At 29.9% G+C, this 27,705-nt stretch overlaps 4 protein-coding genes and 2 long non-coding RNA genes across 9 annotated transcripts; 2 read left to right on the plus strand and 4 right to left on the minus strand.

Moving 5' to 3' along the window:
• Window positions 1-1,043: 1,043 nt before the first annotated feature.
• On the minus strand, window positions 1,044-4,200 carry LOC123200588. Of its 2 annotated transcripts, none has more exons than XR_006498640.1 (5): window positions 3,936-4,200; window positions 2,767-2,939; window positions 2,367-2,628; window positions 2,225-2,283; window positions 1,044-2,123 (listed from the first exon to the last, which is right to left on the minus strand). It is a non-coding gene; the product is annotated as an uncharacterized LOC123200588 (long non-coding RNA). The 2 variants fall into 2 exon arrangements; XR_006498639.1 differs by having other exon boundaries at window positions 2,209-2,283.
• Window positions 4,201-5,006: 806 nt separating this feature from the next.
• On the minus strand, window positions 5,007-11,749 carry LOC123200576 (receptor-like protein 1). Of its 3 annotated transcripts, XM_044615820.1 has the most exons (7): window positions 10,803-11,749; window positions 10,536-10,673; window positions 10,388-10,464; window positions 9,971-10,126; window positions 9,720-9,866; window positions 8,642-8,788; window positions 5,007-7,246 (listed from the first exon to the last, which is right to left on the minus strand). In XM_044615820.1, exon 7 carries the CDS (start codon window positions 6,571-6,573, stop codon window positions 5,098-5,100), a length of 1,476 nt encoding a protein of 491 aa, XP_044471755.1. In that variant the 5' UTR covers window positions 6,574-7,246; window positions 8,642-8,788; window positions 9,720-9,866; window positions 9,971-10,126; window positions 10,388-10,464; window positions 10,536-10,673; window positions 10,803-11,749; the 3' UTR covers window positions 5,007-5,097. The 3 variants fall into 3 exon arrangements, with proteins under 3 accessions (XP_044471755.1, XP_044471756.1, XP_044471758.1); XM_044615821.1 differs by lacking the exon at window positions 10,388-10,464; XM_044615823.1 differs by lacking the exon at window positions 10,388-10,464 and having other exon boundaries at window positions 5,619-7,246.
• Window positions 11,750-13,695: 1,946 nt separating this feature from the next.
• Window positions 13,696-17,053, minus strand: LOC123200584. Its single transcript, XM_044615847.1, has 3 exons — window positions 16,694-17,053; window positions 14,675-14,719; window positions 13,696-13,874 (listed from the first exon to the last, which is right to left on the minus strand). Exons 1-3 carry the CDS (start codon window positions 16,823-16,825, stop codon window positions 13,746-13,748), a joined length of 306 nt encoding a protein of 101 aa, XP_044471782.1. The 5' UTR covers window positions 16,826-17,053; the 3' UTR covers window positions 13,696-13,745.
• A 2,602-nt stretch (window positions 17,054-19,655) lies between these two features.
• Window positions 19,656-20,669, plus strand: LOC123200287 (class V chitinase-like). Its single transcript, XM_044615426.1, has one exon. The coding sequence runs from the start codon at window positions 19,656-19,658 to the stop codon at window positions 20,667-20,669; it is 1,014 nt and encodes a 337-aa protein (XP_044471361.1).
• On the plus strand, window positions 20,620-22,896 carry LOC123200578 (G-type lectin S-receptor-like serine/threonine-protein kinase CES101). Its single transcript, XM_044615825.1, has 7 exons — window positions 20,620-20,745; window positions 20,904-21,038; window positions 21,145-21,326; window positions 21,461-21,671; window positions 21,779-22,016; window positions 22,099-22,249; window positions 22,330-22,896. The coding sequence occupies exons 2-7, from the start codon at window positions 20,981-20,983 to the stop codon at window positions 22,561-22,563; spliced, it is 1,074 nt and encodes a 357-aa protein (XP_044471760.1). The 5' UTR covers window positions 20,620-20,745; window positions 20,904-20,980; the 3' UTR covers window positions 22,564-22,896.
• Window positions 22,897-25,396: 2,500 nt separating this feature from the next.
• On the minus strand, window positions 25,397-25,821 carry LOC123200589. The gene is made up of 2 exons (XR_006498641.1): window positions 25,763-25,821; window positions 25,397-25,678 (listed from the first exon to the last, which is right to left on the minus strand). It is a non-coding gene; the product is annotated as an uncharacterized LOC123200589 (long non-coding RNA).
• Between the last annotated feature and the right edge of the window lie 1,884 nt (window positions 25,822-27,705).

The following is a 27,705-nucleotide window of genomic DNA, read 5'->3' on the forward strand; positions in this document are numbered from 1 at the left end:
AATATTATCAACAGAATAAATCATATTTCAAACATATAGATATATATCTCCCATCTAAGGTTTATTAAAATGATAAATTTCATTTTTTAAGTTTCAAAAAGTCAAATTCCTTATTATCATTAACTTCTATTAATGAATTTCATTAAATAAAAAGAGGAAAAGATCATTTTGCATTGATCATTATATTTTCTCTTATATTTTTTATTTTCTCTTTTTTCCTACTTATTTTTCTGTTTTATCTTTTCAAAAGTTTAGAAAATGAACAATAATTTTTATAATATTAGGGGTGTTAATGTAATTTTCTAAGGGGTCTAAAAGTTTGAAAAAAGTTTTGATGGTATTTTTGAATATCTCAATGTGTCCCTTATCAATTCAAAAAAATAACAGTTTAACCTCAAGGAACTGACTAAAACACAACATTTTAAAGTTGGCTAACACTATAAAGAAAAAGGCTACCCAAAAAGGAAAATTAGTCATTAAAAATCAATTTTTTGTTGTTAAAAAGTTTTAATGACGGAAAAATATTGTCATTGTCTGTTATTATAGCCTTCGCCACTAAAAGTACTAACAACGAAAGAAAAATCTCATTGTTTATATAAATAACAAGAGAGGTAAGCCCCATCCTTAAAAATAGTAATTTCAGTAATGAATATCTCTAACGTTATAATAATAATTACCTGTCATTATATATAATATCAACGATAAATATCCCTATTATTATAACAATATTTATTGGTTACTCTACATAATATCAACGATCAATATCCTCATCGTCATTGCAATATTTGTTGATCACCAAATATAATATAAACGATGAATACCCTTATCATTATAACAATATTTACCGGTTACTAAACATAATATTAATAATGAATATCTTCATCGTTATAATAATATTGATAATAAAATTCTGATTATCAAAATGTGATCATTGACATTGATTATGTTTTAATTATAATTATCTAAAAGTCTTCGTATGATCCACAATTATAAAAAAAAAAGAAAAAAAACTATAAATTTCCTCTTATGGTAATCTCTCCTGATAATAAAAACTAAAAAGTTGTTATAAGTGACTTAAGAATCTATGTATTATGTACAATCAAGTGTTTCATAATTCACTTTTATCTTCAAGTACATACAAATTGTGAAGGAAGAGGATAGAATGAACATTTGCATAACCCTTCAAACATTTTGTGATATGAAATCCCATTATCTGTGAAAATTTCACTTCTAGGAGATTATAAGATCATATCAGCAAACTTAGACAATTTTCAGCCTCCAAAAAATGTAACTGTAGACGGAAGGATGTGTATTCTTACCTCTGCCAAGAAGTATCATATTCTACCTTACAAGATGTTAAAAAATGTTTAGAATAAGAAGCGAAACAAATCATGAGCCCTCTTTATATAGTGACGCGACTCATTAAAATACAGTGATGCGACTCACAAGAAGCATGTCAGAGATTGATTTCAGTAGCAATCAATCCATGAAAGAAATCTTTTCCAATCTTATTAAATATAACTCCTATACATAAAAAAATCAATATCTTTATTTCTATGCATGTACAACTATGTGATAGCAAAACTCTAGGATTTCACCAGCCCAAGTGATCATAATGCAGTATGAACAAACCTGCCTAAATGGCACATGAAACATATCATGTGCTCACCAAAATTGCTTCACCACTTTCTAACAGAACATTAGCCTTAGATAGTAAATAAAGAAACACCAGAACTCATATCCTTGCAGTAGTCAAGCAAACAATGAACATAGCAGTAGCAAACACAATAAAAAGAGATGTGCATGCAACATTACAAACGATAAACATGCTGACATGAAAATCAAATCAATCTTGAAATAAAGATTATTTCAGCACACACATACATAACTTGTGGTGGTAGAACTTTTTTAATTTTCTCTTAGATGCAAATGTGTGGGATCAAATATCAATTAACTAATTTCAGTACACACATTTGCTAAGATTAAACTGGAAAAACAAAAGGGAGAAATTGAAAGTATTTTTACCGGGATTCATCCATCATAATTTGGAGCACTGAACAAGAGAATGTTTTGTCGTATTTGAGAACTAGTGGGCAAGTTAGTAGTTTTAAATAGTCATGTTCCTGCACACATAAATTATATAAGCCAAGTGTATGCAGATGTACTCAACAGAGGAAAAAAAAAGATTATAGGAAGAAAATGTAATACCAATGAAAAAGCTTACACCATTCAATTCCTTCCTTGCCATTTCCCCCATGGAAGCAATTAAAAAATTCATTCACCCTGAGCACAAACAAACTCAAACTAAAGCCTTGGAGATATGAAAAGAATCAAACCACAAAGGTTATAGGAAGAAAATGAAATACCAGTGAAAAAGCTTTTCCCAAACTTGTTGAGGAACTAAAACATAGTCCTGCCCTTCCACCAAATTTCTAGAAGCTCTAGAGCATCACCTTCAGGACCATTAATATTTTCTACTAAATCAGCATTATCAATGGGTCCAGGCCTCTCTGAAGAAACCACATCCAAACGTTGAGAATCAATGATAGCTTGCCAATCAACAGTTCATCACCACCAACATGCCAGGTTGCTTCCCACTAGTGTTGGATTGAACACAAAAAACACTACCTGAAGATAAAATAATAATAATAATAATAAAAGGAAATACAACCGTTAGCCCATTTGATTATTGAGAGATCCTTTCCATAGGCACTAAGCAATGAGGAACATTGAACTGTAGAACTGAAATCTAACAAAATGGCTTACACCATTCCATTCCTTCCTTGCCATTTCCCCCAAAACGTTTATGTGATCCAGAGCAAGAAGAGAGCCAACCACAGTGAAAAGTAGCGTCTTTATAACTGGAAAAGAAGCAATGGAAAATAAATCCGAAAGCCCCATTGTTTCTAATAATCAAATGTTGCAAATCTTCACTGCTCCTGCATATATGGAAAAACATCTAACATAATGTTCTAATCAACTATCGAGAAATGTTATCACAAGTTTGATAACAGTCACCATACCATAAATTCTAACATTATTCATGAAAACTTTCTTGGTCTACACACTAAAGGAAATTGTATCCCGGCTCAGAGTAGAAAGCATATAGCTAGAATGCTTAGATACTTTTTTTAACTTGCAAGTGGGATATATACACAGTAATTGCGCAAGCCAAATTGTATCCTATAGAAATGATACAATTTCAAAATGAGATTTTATTAGTAAGAAATATATAAAAAGAAGAATGCAACCATGCAAAACAAATATAACTATCACCTAAGTCCAACAGAGCACTTTAATTCGTCTGCTGAGTCACGAGATAGAAAAGGCAATGCTAGGGTGAAACAAATCAGAAGTCAGAGAAAAAAAAAGGAGACTAAGAAGAATGTGGGAGACACAATGCGAGGAGGATGAAATTCATATTATATAGGTTGCAAGTTAATTGAGTTTATTATTATACAAAAACACATACATCATCCAAGCATAAAAGTTTTCCCTTTATGACAACTATGACAGATTACAAATATCAGACGTCCATTTATTCCTAAGTGTGTAAGACTTTGTTCCAACAAACCAGTAACTCACAATGAGCATCATCATCATAATGCACTTAGACTTTGTTTTAAAAATTTTAATATTCCTATGTAGGAATTTTATCAAACAATTTGTGAGCATCATAATGCACTAAACCTTTATTACCAAAAGCACTTTCATTTCTTCCAATTACAGACAAAAACAAATGAATGATAAGCAAATGAAGACACTGTCCAGTTTCTCATCAACTAAATGAATGACAACCTAACTTAAAGCTGAAGTTGCAGGAAATAACTAAAATGAAAAAAGAAAGAGAGAGATGTAGTTCCAAGTAAACAAAAAAAAAAAAAAAACTGCACATAAAAAACAAATCGCAAAGAAGAAGAAAAAGAACGACTTACCGGCGAATTGAGTGACAATGAAGCGATTCAGATGACGACACAACTAAAAAACTGTTGGATGACAAGTTGATTGACGCCTGAGATAATGATTGAAACCAGAATGACAATGACGAATCTATAATTCTTTTCTGGCAGGAGACAACGACGGTAAATATGGAACGGGAAACGGAGGGCGGAAAGTGCGAGGTCGGCTGTGGGTTGTAGCTGTGATGTCGAGAGGGATAGAACGAGAAATAGAGACAATTGCTTTTAGTGCAGTGATTGTGTAACAATAAAAAACATATACCTTTTAAAAAACTATATATATATATATATATATATATATATATATATATATATATATATATATATATATATATATATATATATATATATATATATATACATATATAAATAATATATTTATAATTAAAAAATGCAGTCGGGTTTAATTTAAAAACTTTATTAAAAAATAATTTTTTTCAAATTCAAATATTTGAAATTGTTTTAAATCATTTTGTTTGTGAAAACAAATTCAAACTTTGATTTGAATTTAATTAGTTCAATCTGACTTGAAATAATTTGGATAAAATCCATCCAAAATTTGAAAAACTTTTATTAAGATTTGTTCATCAAATAGTTTAATTAATATTCATAACAAATCAAGAAATGTTTATGTTAGCTATATATATATATATATATATATATATATATATATATATATATATATATATATATATATATATGTATGTCAGAAAATGAATTAAGGGGATTTTATTAAGTGTTAATGGCAGCTTATAAATGGGTTTTTGATGAATTTCTAATTATCTGAAATCACATAATGATTAAAACCATAGAAGTTATTGAAACTTATACTAAAATTTGATTGAAATTTTTGAAATGTATAAAGATGAAGTTAGGATATAAGCAAGTAGTTTTGGAGGTTACTTCGAATGAATGTGAATTCAATAGTTACCACTTTCTCATTTTCTATTCTATCTTTTTATTCATCTCTAAATCCAAAATTATTAGGACACTTGAGCATTTAAAAGGAAAACAATCTTGGCTTAATTAGTAGCTTATTTTCCTCCAAGCTATACGTCTTTAAAATATGTGTTATCTTTCCAATAACACATAGAAAAAAAAATTGTTTTCAACAGGAAAACAAAATTTACATATAATATTACAATGTGAGATGGTCAATAACAAAGTAGTAACAAGAGAACAACCAAATCTCCACAAGATAAAACCAAGATCGTCGCCAATATGGATTCACATACAAAATTATAACAATTGCTAAAAACATAGTTATATAGGTCACCACAAAACTTATATAGAAAACGTCCATATCAACAAAATTACTATAATTTTCTTCATTACCCGATGAAGCTTTTGGTGGCAATGATGGTGATTCCAACATGCTGCAACTTCTATTCAATGGCAATCCACAAAGAAATTTATTTCCTTCATAGCTACTCTCTTCAAAGGTTGCAAATTGTCTAATCCTGTTAGGTGTTTTGTCTGATAAATTATTGTACGCTACGCTAAATACAGACAAAGTATATATTTCTACTAGTTCAGAAGGAATTTCTCCACTTAAATTGTTATGGGAAAGATCCAAACTCTCAATTTGTTTAAGATTTGAGAATGTCATTGGGATTGATCCTGTCAAATTATTATTGGAAAAATTAAGGGTACGAATCCTTGTAAGATTTCCTATTGTATTAGGAATCTCATAAGACAATTTATTGCATGAAAGATCAATTCCAGACATAAATTGGAGGATTCTTCCTTTATAAGAGCATGATATATTTTTGGTAATGATTTTTATAGATTCTTCACTTCCTCTTGGAAGCCAATCAGAATAAATAAAATAACTTTCATCCTCAAAGCTAGAAGTTAAAGTTTCATCATTTCCATTCCCTTCACGAAGAGCAGTAAAATATAAGCAAGAAGGAATTTTACCATGAAGATTGTTTTTTGAAAAATCTATCAAGCGTAGCTCTCCCAAATTGCACAATTGAGTAGGTAATTCACCCTCAAGGTTGTTGTTACTTAAGATCAAGTAACCTAAAGAATGGAGTTTCCCGATCCAATGTGGAATGTTCCCTTTTAAATGGTTATAACTAAGATCTAAGACCACCAATGAGGAACTATTAATGTAAAAATCTTTTAGATGTCCTTGAAATCTATTTCTTGACAAGTGAAGTTGTTTGATACTTGAAGAGTCAAAACAAGATGGTAAATTTCCAGAGATATTATTCTCAGAAAGGTCCAAAATTTCAAGATATTTTAATTGGCAAAGTTCCTTCGGAAGTGGACCTTCAAGTTGGTTATTAGACATCATTATATCCCCCAAATATGATAGATTTCCAAACCATCTTGGGACTTTGCCGGAGAGATGGTTATCATTAAGATATAATACTTCCAACAAGGAGCAGTTTAAGAAGCTTTCTGAGATCTTTCCACTAAAATGATTTCCACCCAATTGTAACCATAACAATTCAGTCATGTTCAAATTATTTGAAAAGATTTGACCTTGTAAATTGTTATTTGATAACTTAAGTATTTGTAGTGAGAAACAACCCATGGTTAAATGTTCAGGTACTCTACCGGACAAGTTATTGTTGGATAAGTCTAAAATTCTCAATGACTTCATATCACCAAAGAAGATGGAAGACTACCATTGAAACCATTTCTAGACATGTTTAAAGACATTAGGTTTGGTAATTTTGCACCAATATCTTTTAGAATTTGACCATGAAAGAAATTGAAGGAGACATCTAATGTTGTTAAATTCAAATTGGCCTCAAATGACATTTGAAAAGTTCCTGAAAGAGAATTATTAACTAGATGAAGTGTTTGCAATTGGGTATTGCTATACAATAACCAATAAGGAAAATTTCCACCTAAGTTTATGTGAGAGAGGTAAACATTTTGCAAATCATGTTGATGATAAAGAAATTTGGGATAAGCACCAACATTTCCATAACCAGACAATGTTATGAAATTTAATTGAAACTTTGGGATCAAGGAATCTGACATCGTCTCCACATATAATTGGTTATTTTCACTCTCGAAATCTTTGAGGTTTGAAAGATTAAAAAATGAATTGAGTGAAATTGGTATTTGAAAGAGATTGTTTGAAATGTGAAGAACTTTGAGCGATGTAAGATCCTTAAGGGGAGACAAAGAGATGTTTCCCATAATTTGATTCGAAGAGATATATAATTGCTGAAGTGAAGTCAAATTTGCAAGACATGAAGGTAAGGTACCCCATAAATTATTGGAGTCAATATACAACTTTTGCAAATGAACCATCTCACACACACCTGAAATAAAACATGTCATTTTATTATGATGATATATAATTTAAAATTTTATAGAAAATATTAGTAAATCTAACTTTCAGTAATACAAGTGATCTTTTAATACTTAACATAAATTGTTTAAATATTTTATTATTATAGTAAACATGGTTTATTGTCTTTTTTGTCACCTTTTCATTTAAGTATAATTTATGAATAGAAGTGATTTTTAAGTTAATACAAGAAGCATGTAGATAATATTTTCTTTTAATTGATGGCCAAAAAACTTACTCCCGCCTAAGGTTTAGAGTATTGGCAAATGTCATCCATTAATTGGAAAACTCAAATACCTATTCATTGAATGCCAATGTGAATATATTCTATCAAATATAAGGGTAATATGGAATTCTAATATATATTATAAATTTTTTTATTATTATTATATTCTTTTTTTTTTTTTACTATTTTTTATGGAAGAAGACCTTGTTATTTTGACACTGGAGTGATGGTCATAGATTTGGTAAAAGTGGGCACTGAATAAAATGTTCTAGACAAGCATGAGACTTCAAGTGACACAGCCATTGGAGTGAAACGAAGAGTAGGAAAAGATGTCTTTGAAGAAAGAAATATTAAAAACAGAACGTTGAGAGGGTTTGGGAGGAAAAGAGAGTGAGAGAAGCAAAGTGGGCGGCGGCGGTAGAGGTGAGATTTGAGAGAAAGAAATAGAATTAATATAGTATAAAAGGTTTGAGAGATGGTTAGGTTGAGTTAATTTTATTTTTTTGTTTGAGAAATGAGAGAGAGGTATTTTTGTTATTATATTAATAAAGGGTACATTGGTAATTTGAAATTAAATTAACAGAATGGGATGATAGGTGGGTATATAGATATTTCAAAATTAGTTGTTATTGAGCCATAAACTAAATCTTGGGTGGGAAAAAAGTTTTTTTTTTAGGCCTTTATTTAATGCAAAAGTATTTATTTGACCGACTAAATATTAAATTTCATTTACTTTTGTCTTGTGATGATCACATATTATATTTAGAAACATCTCATCCGTTGTAGCAATTTATTTTAAAATATTAATTTCACATACTTATTTGTTATTGAGTAGAATTAAAATTAGATGAATTTTTCTTTAATTTAAATTTTATCTTTATAACATAAATAGAATTGATGGCTTTGGGTAAACTATACATACTAATTATTGAAATACAATATAATTTACGTTAATAGAAAGGAAAATAGTAGCTCAAACTTTTCAACATCTCAAATAATCAAAAGTAGAAAAGCAATCTCCAACTTAAAAAATATTTTATATGTTTTTAATATATTTATATATATAGAAGGTTTGACTTGAGCGTCTAGTTAAAATCAAATATCAAATGGGGGAGTAGAGAATATGAGCAAATTACTAACCTTGATCATATAATGTGTCATTAAGTCTACAACCAGACAATGATAATTGCTTAAGTGAAGTTATCGGTGTAAAGATTTTAGAAAAACTGTTGTCGAGAGTAACATAATCCATGATCAAACTTTCCAAATTTTTGAAAACGATTGGACCTGCAAATATTGACATAAATGTTTGTGAATTTTATTGTTTGAAATATAGAAATTTAATAAAACCTATGCATTCCAAAAATCATTTTAAATTTTCAACATGTAAATATGTATTAAGCTTAGCTACACAGTCTACTTATATATATACACAATAATAATTCTAAACATGAGCAATCTTATTTTCACACATTTTTTAGTATATAATTAGAAATATAAATAGTATATTATCATATAATTAGATTTTACTTTTTTTAAAATTTGAAATTACTAATTTACATGATGACATATCATATATATATATACACATACACTCAAAAGTATATATACATAATTTTATTATAATAAATATTTAAGCAATATTATGTATACATACTTTTAGTATACAGTAATGTGTTATTATATAATTAGATATTATTTTATTTTTAATTCATAATTATTCAATCATATAATAATATATCATCTATGTATTTAATTATATACGTAAAAGTATATTTACATAGTTTCATTATAACAAACATTTTGTTACGTGGACTTAAATAGTAAAATGATTTCAATGCAACCCATTTTTGCCGTGGCCAACATTTAAGGTTAACTAAAAGCCTGACTGGTTAAAATATAATTATTTAATCTCATTTTTGGAAATATCTGCAGTATTATCATAAAAAGAAAAATAATATTTCTATATGTATACAAATTATATTTAATCTCATTTTTGGAAACAATTTAACTTTCATATCTAACCGGAATATAAAATTTTCTATAATGTCAGAGTTTTATTGATAACGCATTAATCAATAACAACAATAAAAGGTATCCGATCCACAAATTGAAAAAAAAAAATTAATATCTTGGATTAAGTTTGAAACCACATTTATCTAACTTGAATTTGTGTGATATATGAATTTATATGTAAATAAACTAATCTTGAATTTACCTTGATCATGTGAGAAGCCATTGAATTCACAATCGATCATTGACAAATGTTTCAATGAAGAAATGGTGGCGACATTTTGTAGAAAGCTTATATGGAGCTTAGATTTACCCAACTTCAATTCTTCTAAATTGGTTAAATTGTGCAAGTCTGTTAAAATAGTGAAACATATTTAAAATGATGTTAGGTAATTAGTAATTGAAAAATGGACAACTATTTCGTATTAGCATTATAACTTTAAACTTATTTCTTACCTCGAACAATTACTGTTCTATTGAAATTATTTTCTGTAAGGTCAAGTGTCTTCAAAGATGGGAATGAATTCAATGTTGATTGTAAAAAAACACTTGCATCGATGGTTTCAATTTCATTTAGATAGAGGACATTCAACTTCTTCAAGTCTTTATGATCTGCAAGTTAAAATATTAAATTCATAATTATTAAATTTCAATTTAATATCAGGACTTAAACTTTAAAAATGATTTATTGTTTAGTGACGTTTAATTCACTTAATAAATAAGATTAAAACTCATTTGCATATATTACAAATTACAAAAAAATAAAATTATATTTTTTTTTACTAGTGGGAGTTTAAAGATTTATTAAACACATTTTTTTATTTCATAAAATGAATTAATATTAACTTCAAGAATTGTGTTTAATGGTTTTACCTTTGGAGTTGACAAATTGGTTAATGTTATTCTCTCTCCCATGTTCAGCTCCTCTAAGTTTTTCAAGGAATATAATCCTAGTGATAATTGAAATATAATTAACTAAAAATTGATAATAAGAAGACATGACAAATTATATCATAGTTACCTTCAACATCAACACTTCCCTTCAATCCAACATCCATTAGAACCAAAGATTGCAATGAAGAAAGACCACCCAAAGATGATAAGATGCTATGATTGAAATTGTTGCCACTTAAATCTAGTATCTCCAAGTTACTCAAACCTGGAAATAATCAAACAATTTCACAAGATTAAATTATTTCATATATTTATTTTTAAAGGCCTAATTATATCATAAATTTACAAAAAAAAAAAAAGTTGAAATTATGGGAATGAGAAGCTTATTAGTTACCTTGAATATTGATAATCCCATTCAAATTATTCCGACTTAGATCCAAATATTTTAATGAGGAGAGATCAGTTAAAGATGATAAAATGCTATTATTGAATTGGTTGTAATTTAATATTAGCTCCTCCAAGTTTCTTAACTTTGATAGCCTCTCGAAACCTGCAACTACTCAAACATTTTCAAGCCAATAAATTGTTTCATGTATATAATCATATAATTTATCACAAAATATAGAAAATATGAATCAATAAGTAAAAATCAAATTCCAACATTAATATTTTTTAGGACCTTTCTCAATATTTTAAATCATTGCATACAAATAATAAATGTTGTTGGCAAGTAAAAATATGAGTTTTTGAGCAATTTAATTGCAAAGGAGAAATTTATGAGGATTTATTTTGTAATAAGAGAATTCATTTTATTAAAATCACATGATACTAGGTGGATGCAAAAAAAATTATAGACAAATAAACATGATGCTAAATATAGAAATAATAAAATTCAAAGGAGAAGGACAATTGACCTTCATTCTCAATACAACCGCTTATATTATTATAACTTAAGTCCAACCTCTGTAGTTGTTGGAGTGGAGAAAACAATGATGCATTTAGGTATCGACTCTCTTCCAATTTTGATTCAATTTTTGCACGAAGATAGAGATAAATGACTCTTCCAGTGATGTCATCACACACAACCCTTTCCCATTCACAGCAGTTTGAATTCTCCTCCCAATTGTAAGAATTGACATAATTGAAAAAAGACTTAAGTTGTAGAAGAGCGGTTCTCTCTTCATCCCAACACCCCTCGCCCAAACAAACCAACTTTATTACTAGCAACAACATCAAAAGCCACTTACAACCCATTTCTTATCAGAATAATAAACTATAGAATGCTAGCTCTTGTGACTCACAACACATTGTCTTCACTCTATTTATAATGCAATGAGATCACTCTATCCACCTATCCATATTTGTTAACTAAGGCAACTGTCTAGCAACTTTTTATTTTTCTAGAGTATTATAGACGTAACCTTATTTTCCAAAATCTCTTGACTTAGGTAACTCTGCAACTTTTTTCTAGAGTGTTATGAACGTAATCTTATTTTCCAAAATCTGTTGACGTAGATAACTCTGCAACTTTTTTCTAGAGTGTTGTGAACGTAACCTTATTTTCCAAAATCTATTGACTTAGGCAACTCTGCAACTTTTTTTTAGAGTGTTGTGAACGTAACTTTATTTTCCAAAATTTGTTGACTTAGGCAACTCTGCAACTTTTTTCTAGAGTGTTGTGAACGTAATCTTTTTTTTCAAGTTGATGTAATTGGTTGATAACTATACATGTTATTGTTATTTAAGTTTAATTTTTTTTTTTTAATTTTTACAGAAACATCTCTTGGGTATTTCACAGTAATATTTAACACTCAACCTTGATTAATTTATAAAAACATATAATCTCAGTTGCATTAATAAAAATTATATATTATTAATTTCTTCAATTAATTTAGAGTCTAAATTAGTGTATCATCTTCATAAAAACAACTTGAAACCTGATTAATCTATGCATGTTTTGTATTTATTTCAAAGACTTTAGAGTAAATGTAAATATCTAAAGTTTTTATATATGGTGATATTTATATATCAAATATTTCTATGACATATAGTGTATATTAAGTTTGTTTTCAAAGAAATATCTATCCAGAAAATATTTAATGTAAAACTAACCCAATTTTCAATCATATATTATTAATTAGTTAAAAGAATCAGATGGAGAATTGGTTGCAAATCAATTCCATACATTAATAATAGAGAGACTTATTGCATGATAAGATAAAATTTGGAATTCCAAGAGCAAGTAATCCACCGTTATAAATTATGTAAACTTTTTTCATCCATTTCATTTTTTATTATCAATTTATCTTGAAAAAATAATACAAGATGCTTTCCCAATGATGTTATAAGATCTTTAATTTTTTTTTTTTTGTAATTACTAATGAGTAATTATTGATTTGAATAATTAAATGAAGATTTATGAGTTCATCGATATGAAATAATTGAACAACACGTGTTTGACCTCTTTCAGAAAGATGTATTTGTTAATCTTTAATTAACTAAATTTCCAAACCTTTATATGGGCTAGACTTTAGATGTTCCAATAACTATTTTCTCTTTTTTCTTTTTCTCATTGTTCAAAATTTCAAATTTATTGACGTAAAAAGAATGCAAAAGACTTTAGATGTTCTAATATCCAACTGTCTTATCTATAAATTTCCACACATATAGCGCTTTTGAAAGGCTATCATTCTTTCTTTTTTGGGAAAAATTGAGCTTATAATGTAATCATACAATCAAAAGGAATGCATGCAATTAAAAAAAGGCCCTTAAAACGCATTGAGTTAAAAGTTAGAATTCCGAGAGGGTCTAAAATTTTAAGGGAAGGTTTAAACAAATAATGCAACATTAGAACGTTTTTCAATGTTTTTTTAATAAAATTATCGCCTAAAATCCCCATTAGTTAAAATTTTATTATAAAGTCGAAACTTATTCTTGGTTAAACTTTTATATAAACATTCAAAAAGTGACTATTACAGATAGACATGTCACTTATGCATACATATTGATCAATAAACATAATATGAATGATAAATATTTTTGTATTGATCATTATAATAACAAAATAAGTTTCACCGTTATGAAAAGAGAGATTTTGATAATGCAAATTTAATTCTTAAAATATGATTATTGATATTGATTATATACTTATCACAATTATATTAAAGTCTCCGTTATGATCCCCAATAATAAAAAATAAAAAAAAATCTCTAAATTTTCTATTATGATAGTCTTTTTCTATAATAAAAATTAAATATTGTTATAGGTAACATATGAATGCCTGTATCATGCACAATCAATATCAAGTGTTTCATATTTTACTTGTATCTTCAAATACCTACAAATTGTGAAGAGAGGTAAACAATATAGAAATAACTACATAGAGCAAATGAAGAAATGACCGAAGCATTACTGTATCAAATATGAACGGCATTGTACCGCCCTTCTTCCATGATGAATAGAGAGCCTGCATTTAATATATGAATGAGATCAAGATCATCAAAATTATATCACCCACTGCCACAATTTTGGCATATGCTATTAGAATATCATCACATGCCTTACATCTTCACATTTAAATCAATTCCAAAACCTGATTCAATTTTGTACACATAACAGGACCATGTCTGGATCTCTCAGCTTTGCTGCACCTTTTGAATGTTTTGATTCATCACTAATCATAGTAAAAGATAATGGTCAAGGATTATGCAAACATAACTGCAAATAATTTTCAATAATTCACTACTGGGAGATTTCTATGAAATGCCAAAACAGAATTTTTAACTTGCTTGAAAGGACTAGAATGCTGGAGCTCTTGTAATTATAACATCATAAAATTTAGGTGGCAAAGTGGATTTTAAATATAATTAACCAAAAAAAAATTTAACAGCCTTTGATCAGCACCTTAGGGTAGCAGTTTTTACAGGCAATGGTTAACATTTATTTACCATGACCTCACATGATACTTTTGTCTGTTAAACAATTTCAAACACCAATATCAAAGCATCCACATTTATAAGTTGCAAAAATAGAAGAAATACAAGAAGGAAATTATTGTAGAAAATTAATATGAAAAAGCAATATCAAGACATGAACCATAAATGAATGGTCTCCCATAAATAACAATAATATTTTAACCTTTTATTCTCATAACAACAAAGGTGGCAATGCATTGGTTGTCGTTCTCATTTACATTAAAAAAACACAAACTAGAAGCCAAACTGTCTATGAATCTTTAAAAAGAATAAAAAGGGTGTTAATACGGACCGTGTTTGCAAAAATGAAAACAACACCACCTCTTAATTCCTCTTCCTGCCAAAAGAGTCAAAAACTTATAACAGGGACTCTAAGATATCGGATGAAAACTCAAAAAGTATGCATCAGTAAGGCATATAAATACTCAATAAGGCTAACATGAAGGTAAAGACACCAACAGCAAAGACTAATTATTTTATTAATTTTCAATGAGCATACTTAAAAAAATAAACAGAATGGGAAAACATAAGGAAAAGCCACGCCAAAGCCTGTGACAGTATTAAATAGCTATTATTCATATGATAAAGAATCCTTAAAATATAGGAAAAGATTGATTTACCAATAACAATACCAGTAATTATACATAAAACTTTGCTTCTATACCATATTTTCTTCTATACGAAAGGAATAATCGAATACTGACAACAGATCATTTTTAAATAATCAAATTCTTCAGAGTATCAAGAAAATTAGTGTCCAGTGGGACCAGTACAAATGCCAATGATTAATTCATACACATAAAACATATTGGAAGTAACATCTAACAAACCTGAACCACTAAGACCAATAATCCATATGACACATCCCTTCTGTTGAAGTAACTCTTGCCTACCGTGATGTTTGCCGACTTTCCAACTGTAGATATATGTTTTAGATTTTTACCTAGTTTGATACAATTAAAGTTAGAAGTATAAAAAGGCACATGAGTGCAAAATTTACACATTTCTGGACCAGAATTTTACAACTGTGGTCTATATAGTATCATTTCCATTTCTCTAAATTTTAAAAGCAAAAAATACAAAACACATTTAATCAAAATCTTGGTTATATTCACATTTTCAACCAATTATCAAGGGAAACAAGCAATTTAACCCCTCAAATGTCCAAATGCAGCTTATAAAACCAAAAGATGCAATGCAAAATAGTCCCAACAGCTATCCGGAGGCACATAAAACATGTCTAGGCATACCACAATAATAGCAACTATTATAATCATGTATATCTGCAGGTACTAGCTAGAAGCATAAACCTTTTAATTTGAAATCTCTAATCATCTTAGCATATGTTTCATCCAAATGCAGAGGCTAAATAAATATCAAAAGAGTTTCTTCAAGAATTAAATTAAGTTCTCTCTTCTAGCTTCACTTCCCTACAAATAATTCAAAGGACAAAAAAATGAATACCTTCCTACAATACGGGTGCTTCTCTTAAATAGAGGACACAAGATAATAACATTAACAGTCCTTTAGAGCACAAAATAATGTGAATCCAATACTAGCAAGCAAAAAAAATCCCTGATTGACCGTACTTCTCAGAATAACAACAAAGGCAATCATACATTGGTTGTCATTCTCATTTATGTTCAAAAAACACAAACTAGATGCCAAGTTGTCTGTGAATCTTTAAAAAGAAAAAAGGGTGTTCATACAGACTTGTTTGTTTGCAAAAATGAGAACAACGACACCTCTTAATTCCTCTTCTTGCCAAAAGAGTCAGAAACTTATAACAGGGACTTTGAGATACAGGATGAAAACTCAAAAAGTATGCATCGGTGAGGCATTTATATAGTCAACAAGGCTAACATGAAGGTAAAGGCACCAGCAGCAATGAAAGTACCCAAAAAAAAAAAAAAACCAGAATGGGGAAACAAAAGGAAAAGGCATGCCAAAACCTGTGATACGTCTTAATAGCTATTATTCATATGATAAGGCATCCATTTAAGAAAAGACTGATTAACCAATAAAAATATCCGTAATTATACATAAAACATTGCCTCTATATCATATCAAGAATTCAAAGGCTTCCTTTACATCATAATTTAAAAGAAATTACGAGCAAACCCTGGCCATAGTCCATATTAGCGACCGGGGTTTTACAAAAAGCCAAGAGAACAATAAAACTACCAATCCAAATAATAGGATTGACTTTGATGAAACAAAGCTGCAGAAACCTAATAAAAGATAAAACCCCCGCATCAAAATCAATCACTGCTGAAACCTAAAAGAAAAACACATAAAAAATAGGATTTACCAATTTCTGTTCGATTCTCGGTCGGATATTGTCTGTCGTCGTCATCGGTTGGTCGGTCGTCCTCTCAGTTCGTTGTTTGGTCTCCGTCGGTCGGATTTCGTCTCTCCTCAGCATCCGTCGATCGTCCGTCATCTTGATTATCGTCGCACAGTCTCGTTCGTTCCTCTCAGTTGGTCGCCATTCGCTCGAACGTTGCCGGCCGCCGATTTTAGGAATAATGCACTGGTTTGGGAGAGACTGGAGTGGAGCTGGAGAATTGAAACTAGAAAGCTGATTCAATATTGTTTGGAGAAGGAGCAGTGGAATGGAAATTGAATCAGATATTTTGATTTTGCAATGGAGTGAAAGGGCAACGTTTAGAATTTAAAAAAAGAAATTTAAAGTCTTTTGAGCAGTATTTGTTATAAATAATATTTTATCAGGATAAATTATTATTTTATTTGATAAAAAATAAATATAAATAATTATTATATTTTTATTAAAAAATAAAATAATATTAAGATACTATTTTATTAAAATATTTTTGATATAATTAATTTAAAACATATTTCATGTTATTTGTTATATGGATTAAAAGTGAGAGTATTTTAGTTATAAAAAATATAATCTTTTAATGCTTAACATAAATGTGGTAATTTGATTATTATCTATATATTCGAACTAAGCCGGTTTAATTTAAAAATTCGGATTGATTTGATTTGGCTCGGTTCAAATATTTTTAATTTAAAATTGAATTAAATTCAAGTCAAACAATTCAACTTGTTCTTTTAAATTGAGCCAACCTTAATTTAGATCAAACTAAACTCCCTTTAATTTAGATTCGACTCAATTTTTAAAACAAGTTGACCCTTTGATTTGAACTCATCTAGAATCTGAATTAAGTTGAACTGAGTTAAATTAACTTTTGAGATTGAGTCAATTTGATTTGGATCCAATCTAATTAATAATGACAAAATTTTTTAATAAAAAATTTAAAAAATCTATAATTAAAAGTATAAATTTATTTAATTATAACAAAAATATAAATAATCAGATCATAAAATAATTAAAATAAGTATTTATAACTATGGATATTTTCTTTCCGTTATTTTTTTTAATTAAATACTTTTTTTTTAAATGTTTTCACCGTTGTGATATTGCTTTGTCATGGACTCATTCATAGCTAAGTAAATGCTGTCAACTCGTCCATTTAATGCAAATATATATAAAATCACGAGACAAAAAAATCAAAGTATACTTGGGAGGATTTGGCCTACATTGATGGTGAGTTATAGTCGAATTAGAATTAGTGCCTTGAAACAAAGAGCCATGTGAAATTTTAAACCAGATTGCTTCTCTCCATTAAACTTTTAAAAACATGTCATGCGAATTCCTTGCAAAGATATTTTGATTACCTAACCTTTGCATTTTTCGTATACATTTTAATCCAAATATTTTTGGATCCTTACCAGAATTTCAAAGCTAGGATCGATCTGGGAAAATTGCTGGTGTCCAGGAATCCTGATGATAGTGGAATTGGCGCATCAGCAATTGCTGTTGCTGTAAATTATTGAGATTCTTGCCAACCAGCTTTTCTATGTTTCCAGGAACAGCAAAATGATCATCCCCAGGAAGCCTGATTTCTGGGAACAGATTGATGAAAAGAAAAGGCTACAAGTTCAGAAATATTTTCGGTTGATGTTGCAACAAATGCCATTTGACGACATTGACTTGACGCTTTCAAATTTCTTTCCTCGGAATAAATGGCTTCATTGTTTGTAAGTTTTTATTTCTCCAGGGAAGGACCATGCTTGGCTAAAAGACACCAGAGCTAGAATAATTGAACTTTACAATATTCTGGGTCAGAAACAAGAGCATTCTATATTTTTTAGATAAGTCCTAAAGAAAGCTGATAGTCCCAATAACATTCTGTTGATTTTGAAGTGATTTTTAATTAAGAAATAAGTTTGAGTGGGTATGGTTGTATACTTGTAAGCTTAGGGAGGGAGTCAAACGGGAATGAAGTTGGAATCTTGGGTAAAAAATGTATAAAATAAAATGGGATTAAAGGTATAAGCGGATGTACATAATATAACTAAATGCCAAATCACTGTAAATTCTGTGTTGTTTTTCTTATTACTTGCTTTGTATCCTTTTTGCCTCTCTTTCATATCTTCTTTATTATCATTAATGTAAGTTTATTAGAGATAAGAGAGCCTTAAAGTTTTTACATTTTTTAAAATTTTTAGTTAATTGTTTTCAGACATTGAGACGTTCAGCTCCTTCAGAGCAAAGAAGCAACAGGAAAGAGCTGTCCAATGAATATGAGTTTTGATCTAACATAAAATTACCCATTTTTAATGGCTTTTGTTCATTTTCAATTTTAGACAATTTAAGACTAAGGTGGCAAATTTGTAAGTTTGTTGAGTCAAGCAACAACAAACTCAACCTTGGCTTAAGTACAAAACTGGAGCCTTAATCAAGAATAATTGAGTTGAATTCATCTCAATACGAGCCGATCAGTGAGGCTCGCAGCCCTAATTGGGATTGGGAGATTGATATTATTTAGCAAATGGTAATAAATCACTAAGATGATGATGAGGAAATGTATTAGTAGTCAACAAGACTAATAGAAACCCTGAGAAGGGTCCAATATTTGGAATAAAAATCAAACCTGGACTATCAGAAAAAAACAGTAAGTCCAGGTGTTTCCTAAGTCTGTCTGGAAAGCAGCAAACTTCTTAGTCAATCCCTTAAAATTCAAAGTTGTTAGACACTTGTATCCCTACAAAACATCAAAGCATCACAAATTCCTTGTATAGATTTACCAATACAACTCGTGGTCCAGAAAAGGAGAAAGTGTATGATTTTCCCACGAAATCTATCAATAAAGTCATCAGAGGACAATTGATGTGTTGTATTTTTGCCTAACTTGATGAATGAACATTCACATTTCCTGCTAAACAGGACCTTCCTTTCTTCAATGGCTGACAAAACCATCACCTTCCTCCTCTTGCTCTTCATTTCTCTCCCCCATTCATGCTGCAGGGACTCGTCACCACGGTGGATTAGAGGTGGTTACTGGGATTCTTACAGCGAGCTCCCCATATCTGAAATAAATTCTGCTCTTTTCACTCACCTTATGTGCGGTTTTGCTCGTATAAACTCCTCCACTTATCCTATTTTTTTTAACTCAACTTCTGAACAATCCTTCTACAATTTCACCACCACTGTGAAACGCAAGAACCCATCTGTTGTGCCACTTTTATCAATATGGGGTGGGGGACAAGACTCTTCAATCTTTTCTTCAATGATAAACGAATCATCTTCCAGAAAGACTTTTGTCAAATTCTCCGTAGAAACAGCCAGGCTATATGGCTTCCATGGCCTAGATCTTGCTGGTGTGAAGCCAAACAGAGCCATCAACATGACAAATTTAGGAATCCTTTTCGATGAATGGCATGATGAGATAATTTTCGAAGCAAGAAACTCAGGTAAGTCAGAGCTTTTACTAGTAATCACAAGCCATCACTTGCCTTCTCAAGACTCGGTCATCTACCCCATAGAATCATTGAAAAAGAATCTCAATTGGATACATGTTTTAGCATATGACTATTATGTGCCTACAAGGGATAATTTTACAGGGTTTCATGCTGCTTTATATAGTTCTTCAGGTTGGTTCAATACCAATAATAGTATAAATGAATGGCTGAGCATTGGAATTGAAGCTCAAAAACTTGTTCTGGGTTTGCCTTACCATGGCTACGCCTGGACACTTACTAGTCCATCTGATAATGTTGTTGGTGCACCGGCTTCTGGTCCCCGTATCACACTAGATGGTTCTATAGGTTACAAGTTTGTCAAATCGTTCATTCAATATTATGGTTATGGAGCTGCTGCAGTGTATAATCACACTTATGTTGTGAATATATTCACTGTTCGAGCAAATTGGATCAATTTTGATGGCGTGGAGGCTATAAGAGCTAAAGTTTCTTAGGCAAAGGAGAAAGAGCTGCTTGGTTGCAATGTGTTCCAGCTCTCTAATGACGACAAATGGGAGCTTTCTTCAGCTGGTATGTTGTCTTCTTGATCATTAGCTTAAACAGAGAAGGTAAAGAGGAATTTCAGTTGGAAGATCAATCCTAAGTGTTTCTGATTAAATCATAATATTAAAATGTTAAACAAATTTAATGACTTTGTGATTCGACTGAACATAAGAAATATTTTTCAGCTCAACAGGAAAATACTGAAGGCCGGCAGGACAAGCCGCATTCACTGATAATAATTCTTGTTACAATAGCTGTACTTATGCTGCTTCTTGGTACCATAATTTGCGGTTGGAAAAAAGCAGTACTGAAATCAACAGGTAACTGAAACTTGCAGTTAGACATGAGTGCTATAATCAACCATGAAATAATGCGATTGGACTGTTTGTTTGACTGAATTGTGCTTTACATTCAATTTGGTTTCAGGGATTATGAGTACTATGAAGAGTTCAATATCTAAACTGAAAATCAAAGTAACAGGTATCGAAAATCTCAACAATGATGCAAGTAAGCTACAAGTATTCAGTTTTACAACCATTAAAGCAGCTACAAATAACTTTTCGAATGATAATAAGCTCGGCGAGGGTGGATATGGACCTGTGTACAAGGTAATAATACTAACAGACTGTTACATGTACTGGTTTAGGAGCTGCAGCTGATGCCATTTATGGGGCTGTTCATGATATTCTTAAACTATTGGGTAAATAGTATGTTTATAAGAGTAGTGGGTTTTAACCCTCAGGGGAGGCTACTGAAGGGACAAGAAATAGCAGTGAAGAGGCTTTCAGAAACTTCTCATCAAGGACTTGAAGAGTTCAAGAATGAAGTTGAGCTTACTGCAAGGCTTCAGCATGTAAATCTTGTACCAGTCTTGGGAATTTGCACACAGAAGGAAGAAAAGATGCTGATTTATGAATACATGCCGAACAAAAGCTTAGATTTCCACATCTTTGGTATGCCACTCTGTTTTTCCCACTGTCCTCTATATACTCAAATAGCTTCTTTACATAACAATAAATTCTCTAAGCATGTTATTGAAAAATGAAGAATAAATTTGCAGATTCTGATAAACGGTATATTTTAGACTGGCAAAAACGTGTTCGGATCATTGAAGGTATTATCCAAGGGCTTTTATATCTGCAAGAATACTCAAATTTTACAATAATTCATAGAGACTTAAAGGCTAACAACATTTTGTTGGATAGCGAAATGAATTCTAAAATATCAGATTTTGGCATGGCTCGAGCTTTCAAAAAAGATGAATGCAAAGCTAACACTGACCGCATAGTTGGAACATAGTAAGTAATTAATTTGCTCACAATATTTATGTAAGTGTCATGTGTTGTATAATGGCCTCTTCTTTGCTATGTTGAATTGCAGTGGCTATGTTCCTCCAGAATATGTAAGAAAAGGTATATACTCCATGAAGTACGATGTTTATAGCTATGGAGTTCTTCTCCTGCAGATCATATGTGGCAAGAAGACAGCATGCTATTATGGCTCCAGTGAAAATCTAAGCCTTTTGGAATATGTAAGTCATTTTTTTATACTAATATTAAAAGACAAAGTCTCAGTCTATTGAAATCTGTATGGGAATATGCAATGTTTCAGGGGTATGGATTGTGGAGAGAAGGTGAAAGCATGAAGTTTTTTTATTCATCACTGGATGATTCTTCTTCTCCATTGAAACTAGAGAGATGCATGCAGGTAGCTTTACTGTGTGTTCAGGAAATCCCTACAGATAGACCAACCATGCTCAGAGTTTATAACATGCTCAAAGGTGAAAGTGCAGACATCCCTTCTCCAAAGAAGCCTACTTTTTCAGTTAAAAGAGATGAATATTAGAATAATAATTGCATCTTCAAGGAGAAAATATTTTCATTCAGTGATACAACAATAACTCAACCAGAACCACGATGAGTCGAGGACTAATCTTGAAAGATATTCAAGTAATTGTAGATTTCTTACTAGGTATGGCACTCCAGCCTGTAAACCTAATGCCAAAACTTTAGTTTAGTTTTGGCATTTCTCTCAACAATATCTAATATGCACACAATTGTCCTGAAGTTTAGGAGGATATGTCACTCTACCTCCCTTATGTGCTAATTAGTAATTATTTTGTATGTTCTTAGGATGGATATCTGATTCATGGAATATACAATTGATGTGATTATCAAACAAGGATATGTGACTCTATTTCAATAAATGCATGACATTTATATATCAAATATTTCTTTGCTCTTTTACTATTACATCTTATTGTTTTTGATGAAATTAACTCAAAGCATCCACCTAATTTCTAGTTAAGTTTAACTAGAGGTAAGTTTGTTTTCAAAGAAATATCTATGCAAAAATAATTAATGCAAAAAATAATATATTGTTAATTAGCCGAAAGAAAAGATGGAGAATTGCTTCCAAATCAATTCCATCCATTAATAGTAGAGAGTGATTGCATAATGAGATAAAATTTGGAATTCCCAAAGGCTCCACCATCCTAATTCCAAAAGCAAGTAATCCACCCATACAAATTATATAAACTTTTTTTTTTTATCCATTTCATTGTTTACTATCAATTTAATATAAAAAATAATTTGAAAAAATAATACATGATTCTTCCTTAGCGATGCTATAAGATATATTAAATTATTTTTTGGTATTTACTAATTTAAGTAATTAGACGGAGATTTATGAGTTCATCAAGATGAAATAATTGAACAATACTGTTTGACCTCTTTAGAAAAATATATTTATCAATTTCAAATTAACTAAATTTCCAAACCAATATAAAAGTTAAACTCTATATGTTCCAGTCACTATTTTCTCTTTTTTTTTTCTCATTATTCAAAATTTCAAATTTATTGATGTAGATATTATATCCACTTGTCTTATTTATGAATTCCCACATACATAGGGCTTTTGAAAGGCCATCATTTTTTTCTTTTTTTGGGAAAAAATAAGCTTATAATGTACTCATATAATCAGAAGGAATGTAATAAAAAGCACGCTCTTATGCTAATTGCATTGAGTTAAAAGTTGGAATTCTGAAAGGGTTCCAAATTTTAATGCAAGATTTAAACAAATAATGTAACATTAGGACATTTCTCATTATTTTTTATGAAATTGTTGCATAGAATCCACCTTAATTAAAATTTTATTATACAGTCAAAACTCCTTCTTGGTCAAACTTATATATAAAAACTCAAAATGCTACAAACAATTTACGGATAGGTATGTCACTTATGTATACATACTGATCAATAAATATAATATCATCAATAAATATTAGTGTCGTAATAACTATATTTATCGATCATTATAATAACAATATAAGTTTCATCATTATAATAAGAGAGATTTTGATAATAAAAATTTAATTCTCAAAATATGATCATTGATATTGATTATATACTAATTACAATTATATTAAAATCTGTACTATGATCCTCAATCATAAAAAATGAAGAAAAAATCTCTAAATTTTCCATTGCGATAATCTCTCCCAATAACAATACAAAAATAACTTCATAGAGCAAATGAAGAAATGACCAAAGCATTACTGTATCAAATATGAATGCAATTGTATCACCCTTCTTCCTTGATGAAACGCGAGCCTGCATTTAATAGATTAATGGGATCAAGATCATCAAAATTATACTCTCCACTGTGACAAATTAGGCATACGCCATTAGAACGTCATCACATGCCAGATATCTTCACATTTAAATTGATTCCAAAACCTGATTCAAAAATAACAGGACCATGTCTGAATCCTGCAGCTTTGCTGCACATTTTGAATGCTGTCATTCATCACTGATCATAGTAAAAGATAATGGCCAAGGATTATACAAACATAACTGCAAATAATTTTCAATAATTCACTGATGGGAGATTTCTATGAAATGCCAAAACAGAATTTTTAACTTGCTTGAAAGGGCTAGAATGCTGGAGCTCTAGTGATTATAACATAATAAAATTTAAGTACCAAAGTGGATTTTATATATAATTAACCGAAAAAAATATTTAATGGCTTGTAATTAGCACCTTTGTGTAACAGTTTTTACAGGCAATGGTCTAACTTGCTGTATTTACCACGACCTCACATGATACTTTGTCTGTTAAACAATTTCAAACACCAATATCAAGACAATAAGGAACAATATACTGTGCTACACCCATAAATTGCAAAAATGGAAGAAATACAATAGGGAAAGTATTGTAGAAAATTAATATGAAAATGCAATGTCAAGACATGAACCATAAATGAACAGTCTCCTATCAATAACAATAATATTTTAACCTTTCATTCTCAGAACAACAAAGGCGGCAATACATTGGTCGTCATTCTCATTTATGTTCACAAAACACAAACTAGAAGCCAAGCTGTCTATGAATCTTTAAAAAGAAGAGAAAGGGCGTTAATATGGACCTGCCTGTTTCCAAAAATAAGATCAACGACACCTCTTAATTTCTCTTCCTGACAAAAGAGTTGGAGTCTAAGATGTGGAAAATATGGACAAAAACTCAAAAAGTATGCATCAGTGAGGCATTTAAATAGTCAACAAGGCTAACATGAAGGTAAAGGCACAAATAGCAAAGAATGATTAATTGATTAATTTTCAATGAGAGTACCCAAAAAAAGAAGGGGAAACAAAAGGAAAAGACAGGCCAAAACCTGTGATACGTCTTAATAGCTATTATTCATATGATAAAGCATCCTTAAAATATAAGGAATGATTGATTAACCAATAAAAATACCAGTAATTATACATAAAACATTGCCTCTATATCATGTCAAGAATTCAAAGGTTCCTTTACATCATAATTTTTTTAAAAAAAAAATTAGGAGCCAACCTTGGCCATAGTCCATATTAGCGACCAGGGTTTACAAAAAGCTAAGAGAACAATAAAACCACCAATCCAAATAATAGGATTGACTTTGATGGAACAAAGCTGCAGAAACCTAATAAAAGATAAAAACCCCGCATCAAAATCAATCAATGCTGAAGCCTAAAAGAAAATAAACACATAAAAACATAGGATTTACCCATTTCTGTTCGATTCCCAGTCCGATATTGTCTCTCATCGTCGTCTGTTGGTCGGTCGGATTGCAGCGAGATGCTGTAACTGCAGCTGCAGGTTCCAGGAATATTAACGTGTAGTAAATTTAATTTAGTTAGTCAAAATAGGCATGTCACTTAAGTATATATACTGATCGATAAATATAATATCAAAGAAGAATATTTTTAGTGTAATAACTATATTTACCGTTTATTATAATAATAGTATAAATTTCATCATTACGGTAACAAAGATTTTGATAATGAAAATTTAATTCTCAAAATATAAGTATTAATATTGATTATATACTAATTACAATTATATTGAAGTCTCCATTATGATTCTCAATCATAAAACAACGAAGAAAAAAATTTTATATTTTCTGTTATGATAATTACTCTCACAAATTAGGCATATGCTATTAGAATATCATAACAGGACCATGTCTGAATTTTTCAGCTTAAATGTGAAATATCATCACATGCCTTATATCTTCACTTTTAAATTAATTCCAAAACCCGATTCAATTTTGTACACGTAATAGGACCATGTCTAAATATTTAAAGTTTAAACTGTTTCATTTCTAAACTGATGTGAAATACTCCTACTCAATAACCATTGCCTAAACTCGTGAGAGATTAATTGCATTCTGAGTTAAAAATTTGGAATTCCAAAAAGGCTTCACCATAATAATGCAAGATTTAAGCATATAATGCATGCAAACAAAAGAAAGGAAAAAAGTAAAAATTTTCACATCAATTTGTGAGAAATGGTTTATATAATTAATTTGTATATATAATATATATATATTACTTTTTAATAAACATGAGTTAATTTCATTAATAAATGTATAACTAATTTGTTGTCTAATTTAAAAATACCAAACACATTTTGGTCATCAACGTCAAATTTACTCGAGCTATCCACCTATCTATATATGTTGACTTGAAACAATTATTAACCTTTTTTTTTAGAGTGTTGTGACCACAATCTTATTTTTCAAATTGATGTAATTGGCAGACAACTATGCATGTTATTCACAATTGATTTATTTTTAATTTTGTTCATGGAAACATCTCTTGGGTACTTTACAATAATATTTAAGATCCAACCTTGATTAATAAGATCTCAACTATATTGATTAAGGTTATATTTTATTAATATTTTCAATCAATTAAGAGTTTAAATTAGTGCACCTTTTCGGTTGGGAGCATTAAGAGTTTAAGGCAATCAAATTAGTGGCAGAGAATTGCAACATAATTACCATTTCTACCACTGCATTCTACTTGTAATTTAATTGTCTTACTCTACATCAATTGTGTACGTCCATAGCTTGAAAGAAAGTTCGGTTGGATTTAGAGTTGATTTGGTTGGTTAAACTACAAGAACAAAAAAACTACTCATACCATATGAACAATAAAAACAGTTTTTGATTTTTGGTTTCTTGTTACATATTTGGATGAATATGCACCATTTGAGTTTGGTCCCTTTGGGCGTTTGTGTTTCTCTTAGTTAATTGATAACTTTTTATGGGATAGTTCTTTCTATAAAAGATGTGGTCTTGTTTGATCTTTCTTTTGTACCCTTGATTGGGAGTTTCTAGTGGGTTTCTTTTAGTATTTTGGCATAACTTAGGGACTCGTGCAGGTTTGTACATTTTCTATGCATGTTTTGTCTTTGCTTAAAGAGACTTTTGAGTCAATGTAATTATTTAAAGCTTATATGCATGATATTTAGACATCAAATATTTCTATGACATATAATGTAAGTATCTAAAGTTTAAACTATTTTATTTATAAGATTATGTGAAATACTAGACTTGTGAGAGATTAACCGTATTATAAGTTAAAAAATTAGAATTTTAAAAATGTTCCACCATCTTAATGCAAGATTTAAGCATGTAATGAAAAATGAGGACACTTAACTATT

The sequence above is a fragment of the Mangifera indica genome, chromosome 17, assembly GCF_011075055.1.
Source record: "Mangifera indica cultivar Alphonso chromosome 17, CATAS_Mindica_2.1, whole genome shotgun sequence".
NCBI lineage: Eukaryota > Viridiplantae > Streptophyta > Magnoliopsida > Sapindales > Anacardiaceae > Mangifera > Mangifera indica.